The sequence below is a fragment of the Ursus maritimus genome, unplaced genomic scaffold (assembly GCF_017311325.1).
Source record: "Ursus maritimus isolate PB19 unplaced genomic scaffold, ASM1731132v1 scaffold_35, whole genome shotgun sequence".
Lineage (NCBI taxonomy): Eukaryota > Metazoa > Chordata > Mammalia > Carnivora > Ursidae > Ursus > Ursus maritimus.
In genome coordinates this window covers 11,674,930-11,687,382 of record NW_024426119.1, presented here as the reverse complement: position 1 = coordinate 11,687,382, position 12,453 = coordinate 11,674,930, and the positions used below count along the sequence as shown (strand labels likewise).

The 12,453-nt window shown below is 39.6% G+C and overlaps 1 protein-coding gene across 1 annotated transcript; it reads right to left on the bottom strand.

Annotated features, from left to right (window-relative positions):
• Positions 1-8,778: 8,778 nt before the first annotated feature.
• On the bottom strand, positions 8,779-12,363 carry RPS27L (ribosomal protein S27 like). Its single transcript, XM_040620541.1, has 4 exons — positions 12,206-12,363; positions 11,234-11,342; positions 10,438-10,548; positions 8,779-8,976 (listed from the first exon to the last, which is right to left on the bottom strand). Exons 1-4 carry the CDS (start codon positions 12,209-12,211, stop codon positions 8,948-8,950), a joined length of 255 nt encoding a protein of 84 aa, XP_040476475.1. The 5' UTR covers positions 12,212-12,363; the 3' UTR covers positions 8,779-8,947.
• Positions 12,364-12,453: the final 90 nt, after the last annotated feature.

Here is a 12,453-nt window from a genome sequence, read left to right as displayed (position 1 = left end):
GTTCTTTCAGCAGTCAAAGGATTTTAGTCAGAGCTTCAGCTTCATTTTATTTTATTTTTTTAAGATTTATTTATTTTACAGGGAGAGAGAGCATGCGTGAGTGCAAGGAGAGGCAGAGGGAGAGAGGAACTTAAGCAGACTCCTCACTGAGCCCAGAGCCTGACGTGGGGCCGATCTCACCATCCTGAGATCACGACCTGAGCCGAAACCAAGAGTCAGTTGCTTAACCAACTGAGCCACCCAGGTGCCCCTTCAGCTTCATTTTAAACCTTGTTATGCTGGAAGTGCCCTAAATTTTATCTTGTCTTGACGTCGTTTGAGCTTCATTCGCCATCTGGAGAGTCTGGGAATTTTCCAAACCATCCATTATTGATTCTTTTTGTCTAGTAGTCCTTCGTTAGCTAATGTCTCATGCATTTCAGTATAAGCAGCAGGAAGAAGCCAGGAGACACATTCAACACTGGACATCTCAGGTGGCTCACCCAGTTCATTGGGCACATCTACTTTCCGTGTCCCTGCAGGCAACAGTGTTGCTAAACTTGCCACCACTACAAAATTAGAATTCCTTTTCCTCCGATTTCCAATAAGATTTTCCTTACTCTCCTTTAAGTCCGCACCTGCAGCCTCTGCAAAGGCCATCGTACTTCTAAACAGTTTCTTCAAGACTCCTGGGGCTTTCACTGGTGCTCTCTTCAAAAGACTTCACTCCATCTTCCAACCACTACTCTGTTCCAAATCCACTCCCATGTTTTAGGTTTTTGTTACAGCCTCACTCTACTTCCAGGTAACAAATCTATAACTTAAAAAATACATATTTCAGATATAATTCAAAATTCACATACTTTAACGTGTATGATTCAGTGGTTTTTAGTATATTCACAAGGTGTATATCCATTCAGTTCTGGAACATCTTCACCCAAAAAAAGCAGTCTCCTACCCATTAGCATTTGCTCCCTAGTCCTTTCCCTTTCGAGACCCTGGAAACCACCAACCTACTTTCTGTCTCTTTGGATTTGCCTATTATGGACATTTCATATCAATAGAATCCTACAAATATGTGGTCTTTTGTGTCTGGCTTCTTTCATTTAGTATAATGTGCATCAGGAATCTATTATGTAACAAATTATCCTGTCTCACAATTTCTGTGTTTCGTAAGTTTGGAAGCAGCTGAATAGTTCTAGCTCAGGGTGTATCCTACGATTGCAGACAAGATATCAGCAAGAGCTTCAGTCCTCTGAAGGCTTGCTCAGGGCTAAAGGACCTTATTTTAGTATGGTTCGCCCATGGGCTATAGGCAAGAGGCCTCCACTGCTTGCTGGCTTAAGGCAAGAGATCTCAGTTTCTCACCACATGGATCTCTCCATAGATCTGTTTGACTGTCCTGTAACTTCCCCCAAATTGAGTAATTGAAGAGAGAACAAGGCAAATACGACAATGTCTTCTATTATCTAGCCTTGGAAGACATACACCATTGCTTATACCAAATTATAGTGATCACACAGACCCACCCTGACTCAGTGTGGGAGACTGGCTCCACAGATGGCTTGTTAGTGTTGACATCTTAGGGAATTTTGTTGTAGCAGCCATAGATGAATATATTGGGATTACACTGAATTCAGGAAAATTCAAGAAGAAATCAAAGTTTTTCTACACTCTACTAAAGGAGGGGTTTTCTGTATTTCTGAGCCCTAAGCCTATTTCTTCACTTTTCCATTTTGATCTATAAATGTAAATAGATGGATAATTCTTAGTTGGTTGACGTATAGAGAAAGCAGCTCCCTAAAACAGATGCGTTTCATTTCCTGATGTCTTTCTGGCTTCTGATCTCTATGTCTTATATTTGTATTTGTTGAAGTTTTCCATCGGTGCTGTTTTTGAGAAACAAAAAGGTCATTCCTTCCTTTAATTTATTAGATTAAATTTATCGTTTAAATTTTAAAATATATTCTGACTAAAGGCAAATGGAATTATAATTTTGAAAATGTTTCTGATATTGAAAGAGCCATGTTTCTAATTTGATATCAATTTAAGCTTTGAACTTTGCACAGACCACAGAGTGAACTGCTTGGAGGCTCCAAAGAGGGGACATTTAAATTGGGGGAAAAGGATGAGGCAAGAGCATTGTCTGGGTGTCAGGGAGAAGTGCACCGTGACTGAACGACAGGTGCGGGAGGACCCACAGAGCATGAAGAGCCCCATGAGTTCAGTGAATGTGTATTATGAGCAAGGCAATTGCTTTCGTTATTGTTCATCTTTTTTAGGATTCTTGAAGCTCTGAGAAGACCTGGGAACTTTCTCAGAAAATGAGGTGATACGCAAATGTCAGGGATTTACTGACCCTAGATTAAGAATTCCCGTTTCAGGTATTTTTGCCATGATAACTTCTTTTCTCACTTAATATTGTTAGAAATGGTATTGATAAATTTATTTATCTCCCAAAGTGGTATCTCTGGAGTGGCTGATCCTTAATATTGGGTGAAAGAACTTGGCACAAGTTTCTTGTGTTTGGGTGTTTGTTTGTTTTCTGTAATTTATAAGTTGTCAGGGCAATCGTTAGCTACAAATGATTTGCTTTACCTTCCTGTATCAAACTGGTCTTTTATTTTGTGAAATTGAAAAGAAAATACCAGAAAGCCCAAAAGATTCACATGGCAGATACTCGGTATGGTCTCAATACCCTAAAATGTTAACATTTAGTTACATCTTCTTTATTAAAAAATAATAGATAAAACATAAGAGCTATATAAACTGAAGACCCCTTTAACTGCCACCCAAAGTTCCCGCCCATATTCCCTTACAGGCAACAGCTATCAGGAGTTGGGGTGTCCCTTCCAATCCCTTGTTTAGTTCTCTCACAGCCATGTGTGTGTCCATACCTAATCTTAGTGTTCATTTGTATTAGTTACAGTTATACAAATAGCATCATAGTATACATGTTTTCTACATTCCCTTTTTAAATTTAACATTGTTTTGTGATCTGGTCAGTCTATTTTAATTGCTATAAAATACTACATTGTATGACTATCTCACATACTGTTTTCTTATTGGCAGATTTTTTTTTTAAATAGGCAATGCTGTAAGGAACATCCTTTTCTTGGTTGAACCATATGAAATTGTTTTTGTAGGTCAAAAATATTTGAGTAGGGACAATTCTTTATGGTTGAACTTAATTCTGTTGTTTGTATGCCAACAGTAACTTTTAATTTTGGACCATACAGTGAATGGGAAATGGTATCTGATTGTTTTTACTTGCATTTACCTATTGTTGGTGAAATTAGACATATTTTCATATGCTCATTAGCCATTTTGATTTTCTCTAATGTAAATTTCCCACCTATAGTCTGTGCTCATCCAGAATAGGGGAAATGATTAAGCATTTCTTTAAGAATTTATTGTGGACATGTTTGTGGATTAGGAAATGAGTAACCTCAAAGTTCTCCCAAAGTGGGGTATTTTTTTAATGGCCATAAATTCCTCTCGTTCCATTGTGCGTACTCCTTTGTGTTGTTGGTTTTACCTTTCTTCCCAGCCAAAGGTGGAGTCTGTTTCTCCACTCTCTTGAATCTAGGCTGGCCTTGTGACTTGCTTTGACCTATAGAATGTGGTGGAAATGGTGTTGCAGAAGTTCCAGAACATAGGCTTTAAGAGCCCTTCCAGCTTCCCCTCTGAAAATACTGCCCCCAAACAGCCATGTAAAGAAGGGGGATTGGTTTACTGGAGCATGGGAGGCCACACAAAGGAGAACCGAGATGCCCTAGCTGACAACCAGCACCGCCGCCAGGCCTGTGACTAAAGCCAAACGTTTAGACCTTCCAGTCCAGGAGAGCCTCTAGCTGAAGGCAAGTGCATGAGTGAGCCCAGGTGAGACCAACCCACAGAATCATGAGAAAAAATAAATCACCATTAATTTAAGTCGTTAAATTTGGGGGTGGTTTGCTTTGCAGCGATAGTTAACGTAGCTGTGCTCACCGGTGTCTGGCTGGCTCGGTGCAGCATGTGACTCTTGGTCTAAGGGCTGTGAATTCGAGCCCCACGTGATGTAGAGCTTGCTTTCTTTTAAGAAAAAATAGTTAACTTTGCTCTAATGTGGTAATGAAATGGGTAAATAATTTGGGAAAGAAATAGAACTTGAAAGTACTTGATTTTTAATAGTATCCATTTTTATTTAAAAATATTATTAACAATGTGCTTATTATGTGTTAGGCATTGTGCTAAGCACTTTGTATATTACCTCATTTTATCTTCAAAAAACCCTATTAGGTAGAAATTATTCTTATTTTGCCGGAGGTCACGCAACCATTAGCCACTGGAATGGATTAGGGGATGAATAACCTCATCCTTTCAGAATCTGTTCTCAAATCTGGCCATTTTATGATTTGTTTATTTGTTTCTTGTGTATTGAGTTTGAGAAGTTCTTTGTAGATCTTGGATACCAGTCTTTTATCTGTAGCATCATTTGCAAACATATTCTCCCATTCCATGGGCTGCCTCTTAGTTTTTTTGACGGTTTCAAATCTGGGACAGCATTTTAAAATTTGGTATTCTGTGATAGGCGAATGGTGGCCCCCTACTGATGTCCTAATCCCAGCACCTGTGAATAGGTTACCTTACTTAGCAAAAGGGACATTGCAAATATAATTAAATTAAGGATCCTGGATAGGGAGATTGTCCTGGATTTTCTGGGTGAGCCCAGTGTAATCACAAGTGTCCTTATAAGAGGAGAATAGGGGAGCCTGGGTGGATCATTTGGTTGGGCATCTGACTCTTGATTTGGGCTCAGGTCATGATCTCAGGGTCCTGGGATTGAGCCCCAGGTCAGGCTCTGTGCTCAGTGGGGAGTCTGCTCAAAGTTTTCTCTCCCTCTCCCTCTGGCCCTGCCCCTGCTCACATGCACAATCTCTCTCTCTCTCTCTCTCAAATAAATGTTTAAAAAAATAGTAAAAGGAAGGTTGAGACGTGAAGACATAAGTAGAGGTAGGAGGATGTGGGGTCATAGACCAAGGAATGCAGGCAGCTTCTAGAAGCTGGAAAAGACAAGGAAACAGATCTCCTCCTAGAGCCCCCAGAAGGAACATGGCCACACTGATACCTTGATTTTAGCCATTTTGGTCTTCTGACCTCCAAAACTGTAAGATAATAAGTTTGTTTTTTGTATTTTTTGTTTTTAGAGAGAGAGATGATTCTTTAAGTTTATGCTGTTCTGTTACAGCAGCAACAGGAAACTATATTCCAACTATATTTAGCCATACTTCTAATATGGAGAATATTTTGTTATAAAAAAGCAAATGCGGGGCACCTGGGTGGCTCAGTCGTTAAGCGTCTGCCTTTGGCTCAGGGAGTGATCCCAGGGTCCTGGGATTGAGCCCCACATCGAGCTCCCTGCTCCGCTGGGAGCCTGCTTCTTCCTCTCCCACTCCCCCTGCTTGTGTTTCCTCTCTTGCTGGCTGTCTCTCTCTCTGTCAAATAAATAAAATCTTTAAAAAACAACAATTGTTGGAGAGGATATGGAGAAAGGGGATCCCTCCTACATTGTTGGTGGGAATGCAAGTTGGTACAGCCACTCTGGAAAACAGTGTGGAGGTCCCTTAAAAAGTTAAAAATTGAGCTACCCTATGACCCAGCCATTGCACTACTGGGTATTTACCCCAAAGATACAGACGTAGTGAAGAGAAGGGCCATATGCACCCCAATACTCATAGCAGCATTGTCCACAATAGCTAAATTGTGGAAGGAGCTGAGATGCCCTTCAACAGATGACTGGATTAAGAAGTTGTGGTCCATATATGCAATGGAATATTACTCAGCTATCAGAAAGAACGAGTTCTCAACATTTGCTGCAACATGGACGGCACTGGAGGAGATAGTGCTAAGTGAAATAAGTCAAGCAGAGAAAGACAATTATCATATGGCTTCACTCATGTATGGAACATAAGAAGTAGGAAGATCGGTAGGAGAAGAAAGGGATAAAGAAAGGGGGGTAATCAGAGGGGGAATGAAGCATGAGAGACTATGGACTCTGAGAAACAAACTGAGGGCTTTAGAGGGGAGGGGGTGGGGGAATGGGATAGGCTGGTGATGGGTAGTAAGGAGGGCACGTATTGCATGGTGCACTGAGTGTTATACGCCAACTAATGAATCATCGAACTTTACATCAAAAACCAGGGATGTACTGTATGGTGACTAACATAATAAAAAAACATTAAAAAAAAAGAAACAACAAAAATAGATAAATTAGACTTCATTAAAATTAAAGATGCTTGTTTTTCTGAAGACAAAGATGAAGACAACTCACAGAATGGGAGAAAATCGTATATATGTGTTGTATCTAGAATATGTGAGAATTCCTACAACTCAGCAATAAAACCCAACCCAATTAAAAATGGGCAAAGGATCTGAATAGACATTTCTCCAAAGAAGATATATGAATAGCCAGTAAGCACATAAAAAGATGGTCAACATAATTAATCATCAGGGAAATGCAAATCGAGATAGCTCTTCACACATACTAAGGTGGCTACGATCAAAAACAAGTGTTGGTGAGGATGTGGAGAAATTATAACCCTTGTGTATGACTTGCTGGAATGTAAGATGGTGCAGCCTGTTTGGATAATAGGCAATTCCTCAAAAATCTAAACACAGAATTACTATAACCTGGCAATTCTACTTCTAGGTATATAACCCAAGAGAATTTAAAAGACGTCTACATAAAAAAGTGTACATACATGTTCAAAGTAGCCAAAAAATGAAAACAACTCAATGTCCATCAACTGATGAATGGATAAACAAAATATATATTCTTACAACAGAGTATTATTCAGTCATAAAAAGGAATGAAGTAGTGATACATGCTAGTGTGATGGCCATCTTAAACATTGTGCTAAGTCAAAGAAACCAGACACACAAGGACACATATTAAATGAGCCCATTTACATAGTGTCCAGAATAGGCCATTTGATGGAGATAGAAAGCATATTAGTGGTTGCCAGGAGCTGGGGGGAGGAAGGGGGGGGAATGCTAATGAATATGGAGTTTCCTTACGGGATTAGCCAGTGGTGACAGTTTGTACAACCTGTGAATATACTAAAAACCACTGCATTTTACATTGCAAAAGGTTGAATTTTATGGTATCTACATAATATGAAGAAGAAGAAGAGGAATAAGAACAAGACCAAGACCAAGAACAAGAAGAACCTTTTCTGATGATTTCCAGGAACACCAGGTAAGAAACCATTAGTCATCTGAACAGGTCGGAAGCCAAGAATTCCATTTTATTTACTTATCTTTATGTAACTGGATTTTCTATTTACAGGAGAAATTTAAGTTTTCCTTTAAAAATATGTTTATGTCTGGGCACCTGGCTGGCTTGGTTGGTGGAGCATGTGACTCTTGATCTAAGGGTTTTAAGTTCAAGCCCCACATTGGGCATAGATTACTTAAAAGTAAAATCTTAAAAAAAAAAAAAATGTTTACATTAAAAAAACAAAGTCAATATAAATAATAGTATTAAAGAAAAACAATCAGTAAATAACAAAGTATGTGGCAGACTTTGAAGTTTGTAAGTCCTAGTGTAGTAGTATTTTTCAAGCCCAGCAAGACTGTTTAGATTAATAATGAGATAAAACTCAATACACCATTCACTTCCCAGTGCCAAGTATCTCCATAACTTAATCCTTGGATATGTTCTTCCAAGTACAAGCCTCTTTCAGTGATACTTCCAAGGAAATTTTCAGGGATTTGCCCTCTAAGTTAATTATCATAGGTTTTGCTCCTTTCCATATCAATAGCCTGTCATATCCACTGGGTCTCCTTGGGGCCAAGATTCCTAAACTATGCAAGCTAAGGTGAGTTGGAGCACCATTAGGAAAAACATTGATACTTGATACCTTTGGGATATCATGCCTAATTCTAGTTCCAGCTAGTTCAGTTACATTATATGGCACAACATTCCTTTTGATGATGTCCTATCTTTGTGAAGCTGGGTTTAGAGCCATTGCTGTGATTAAAAAGCAAGTACACCAGGGGTGCCTGGGTGGCTCAGTCGGTTAAGTATCTGCCTTCGGCTCAGGTCATGATCCCAGAGTCCTGGGATCAAACCCCGCATCTGGCTCCTTGATCAGCAGGGAGCCTATTTCTCCCTCTGCCTCTGCCTGCTGCTCCCCCTGCTTGTGCTCTCTCTTACTAGCTCTGTGTGTCAAATAAATAAATAAATAGAATCTTAAAAAAAAAAAAAAAAAAGGCAAGTACACCAGAGCCACTCAGCACACATCTGTAGTCAGGAACACTCATTGTCTGGACCAGAGAATTCCACGTCATCTACCATTCTCAGCCGAGACATCTGGGGGTAATCATGCTACTCCTGATGCCTCCTCTCAAATTTCCTACCCCAGAAAGTGCTTCCTACAATTCAGACCCCAGCTGCAGTTATCTACTAAATTATGCAATATGTTAGGGCCACATAAATCCACGGCATTACACTGTAATTACTGTGTAATTATACTGATTGTTACTGCATTAAATATGTACTTCTATACATGTGTTTCCATAGTTACAATGGCAAAACTGTATCTAGAATTAACAAATAATGGACTTCTTTCCATTTTTTAATTATTTAGCCCACTCACAGTAATTTGGAAAAGGACTGATGATCAAATATTTACGGTTTCTAGTCCTGAAATGAGACAAACTAATCAGAATACACTTTTTTAAATGTTTATACCAAACTCACACATGGTATACATAAACAGCATATTCACACACACTAAAAAAAAAGAAGGGGAATTTGCCCATAATCAAAACTTTATTGAAAAACTGACACCAAAATAGGAGATCACTGTTGTAAACCTTACAAAATTAAACATAATTCCATTATCTTGGTAGATTAACTGGAATTACTGAACTGATAAGGCTTTCTGCGATATAACACAGACTCAAGAGGTTGTGTGCATCGTCAGTGCTGCTTTCTTCTAAACGAACACCCTGCAAAGGAATGACAAGAGCATGTTAAACACAACTGTACACTATCTCTGCTATAGTTTTAATGACAAGAAGTACTGTTTCAGTAAAAAAAACTAAGTTTTAGGAATACCAGAATAATATTCACATATAGGTTATTTATCCTTTTATGCCAGAAATTTACTATAATAATTCTTGTATATTTGAATTTATCGTGATGTGACTATAACTGTTATTTCTGTTTCTCAAATGCTATATTGGAGATCACATAAGAATCTAAATCCAACAGTTAAAACTTTAATCCAACCTGTCAGAAAAATGCAATCTTAATTTTTAGGAATTATTCTAAATTACTTTCCTAAGAAACTGATTTTGATTAGAATTCTCTTCAAATCTATTAGGAAAACTCGAATACCCTATTAAGCATCCATTGGCACAAAACTCCAAGATCATGACATGATATAAAGGTTTAAAAAATCTTACAAGTATACTTTTGAGAGCAATACTGCACTTAAACATCATATGCTGACTTTGTACTTAGATCTCACCAGGTCACACAAAATAGATCTTGGATTCGTTGCCAATCTACTTACAACTCTTCCGGTGAGAACAACATGGAATTCACAACACCCCCAAAATATCACAAACAAATTTCAAATATCATTATGGAATTATGAATCTATAAGAACCACTATGGAAAACAATATACATAATTACTTTTTTTCTTACTGCACAAAAGTGAAAGAGGAATTAAAATGGGGTTTTTTACAGGCACCTGACTAGCTCAGTTGGTAGAGCAGGTGACTCTCGATCTCGGGGTTTTAGGTTTGAGCCTCACGTTGGGTGTAGAAATTACTTAAAAATAAAATCTTTAAAAAACTAAATAAATAAGATGGGATTTTTATTTAGCCATTAAGTAGGTGCTCTGCAAAATTAAACTCCTGGCATTTTAATTTATACCTTAGTTATCTGTTGCCTAGCTAGCAATGATAAAAACTGTCTTCAGTAAAATGTGTCAAATACATATGAAACAAAATATTTACAAGAGAATTTTTAAAATTCTGCGGTTTTAAAAATCCATTATGTCCTATTGTATGTACTTATTCTTTTGCTCCATTCTGATTTATGTTTAATATTCCAAATTAAGCAAACTAAATAACTACAGAGAAGTACGTGTTCCAAACTAAGAAAAACAATAGTTAAATGAGTTCTTTGCAAAACCAAAGGTATAAACTTATTTGAGAAGGGCACTCTTTACTGAAAGAGCATACAACGAAAGATCAAATTTTTTTGGTAATAATGAATTTAAGATTTCTTTTAAACTGGTTTTGAGAAGGGCACTCTTTACTAAAAGAGCATACAACGAAAGATCAAATTTTTTTGGTAATAATGAATTTAAGATTTCTTTTAAACTGGTTTTTAATAACGGTAGACATTTATAACCATAAAACCTCATCAGTGGGTTAGAAAATGCTAAATGAATACCCTCTGTGAGTCTGGCCTTTCCTCCTGTTGGCTGGCACAACACTGTTGAACAGCCTACACAAAGAACCACCGTCTGAGCATGGCTGAAAACCGTGGTAATCTTGTAGCAACCTAGAAAAAGGGCAATGTTAAAAGTGAAAAGCAGAAGAAAATAAAGCCTATTGTTCACCTATTTCTAGTAAAGACCTTGTAAAAGATGAAGAACTTTAGTGCTGTGTAAATAGCAAGCCACATATTTAACTTAAACTCTTCCAGGCACATAGAAAATGTTTTAAAAAGCCAACAGGTGAAATTAATAATATTTTTTATTGAACTTGGCATTTCCAAATTAGTATTACCACTTCAACATGTTAATCAATATGGTTTTTATATGTGTGTGCTACATCTTAAAACTCCAGTGTATATTTTACACTTAAAAGAGTATTTTCCACTTTGACAAACCACATTTCAAGTGCTCAGTAGTTACATATGGCTAATGGCCACCAAACTGGGTAGCACAGATTAACACGAAAGAATCAACACACTTTCACTGCATCATGAAAAAGAAAATTAATCATCTGAACAGCTTAACGACTTAGTAAATCAAATGTCATATCCCCATCGTCAACCCCCCCCCCAATCTTTCTACAATGGTTTGAATAGTTTATTAGGAAAACGTCCCTTTTGGCATTTCCAATTCTTTGACCCCACTTCTACTCAACAAAAGGTCCTAACGTATCTATCTAAACATACACACCACACTAGCAATCCCTTCAGAAATTTTCCTTGGGAGAGGAATTAAGATTTGAAATTTTACCTGGACATTTTACATCCATAAAATAGGAATTTGGGCTCTGAACTAGCCGTTTCTTTTTATGCTTTTTCTTTTCCTCTTCCAAGGACGGGTGTAGTAAATCTCTAGCCAACTGAATAAAAAAGCATACTATTATTGCTAGAAGGAATCCACAATGCTGGCAGATTTAACCATATGTGAAATATACATGCAAAATAAGGAATAAGTCATACTCAGCAGAGGCAACACGCCAGATGTTATTTATTTAGCCTGTTAAGTAACTTTAATCAATACTTCTTATAATGCTTGTGTTCCCCAAGTCCGGGTAAAGAAACTATGACGATCGAGAAGCATATGGTACGGTTAATCCCGTTGTTCTTTACTCAACTGAGTACTAGTCTCCAATAAAAACAACACTGTGGAGCTAGGTGAGAACTTGACCCAACCCTGCAGGCGCTGGGAGTAGAAACCGCTGAGGTGGACCGGAGAGCGCCAGCGCTGGGGAGATTTCTGTCCCCTGCCCCTGGGGTTCAACATCTGATCCGACAAAACTCCGAGCGGCTGAAGCGTGACTGTCCTTGACGGAGTTAACATGTAACGCAACTGCGAAAACAGTTTTTAAAAAGGAAACCAACAGAAAATCGCTTCCGAGAGGGGGCGAGAACCAACCAACGCAAGAAAAGCAAAAAGACTGGAAGGATTACAGTCTCACGGGCGCCCACCAAAACCCAAGAAGGCTGAGTGTCACCCTAACCCGGGGAGCTGTCCCCTCCTAGCCACTGACTCCAGACCTGAGCCCAGCGCGGCCCCGGGTCCTCCCCGCCCCACGGCCAGAACAGGGCCCGACGCGCCGCGCTGCCCGGGCAAGTCCCGACAAGTCCGCCACGCGCGACAGGGACCCCTCCCCGGGCCGCCGAGGAGTCGGCAAACCCGCCCCCGGGACCCCCCGACAGAGAAGCCCGAAACAAACGGAAAGCCAGAAAGTAAACAACTCACAGGCATGTTGACCCTTTCGCAATCCCAGCCGGTCCCGATCTCTAAGGCGACACCCCGAGCGAGCAGCACGCGATCGGGCCGGCGGCGTCAACTTCCGGGATAGAGGAGGCTGGGCGGGGCGGAGCGGCGGGGCCAGCGGGCGGCCGGCAGCTCTAGGCGCTCCTCTCGGTGGTGGGGTCGCCGGCCGCGGCGGGTTCTGAGTGCCCCTCGTTCCGAAGGCCCGGACGGCGCGAGCCTGGGGGACTCCT

What these genes read in the sequence shown, in the direction of transcription:
- RPS27L (XM_040620541.1), bottom strand. An exon ending in TATGGATGTAAAATGTCCAG is followed by an intron (nt 10,549 to 11,233) that starts GTAAAATTTCAA and finishes CCCTTTTTCTAG; the next exon opens with GTTGCTACAAGATTACCACG. An exon ending in AAAGGCCAGACTCACAGAGG is followed by an intron (nt 8,977 to 10,437) that starts GTATTCATTTAG and finishes ATTCCTTTGCAG; the next exon opens with GGTGTTCGTTTAGAAGAAAG.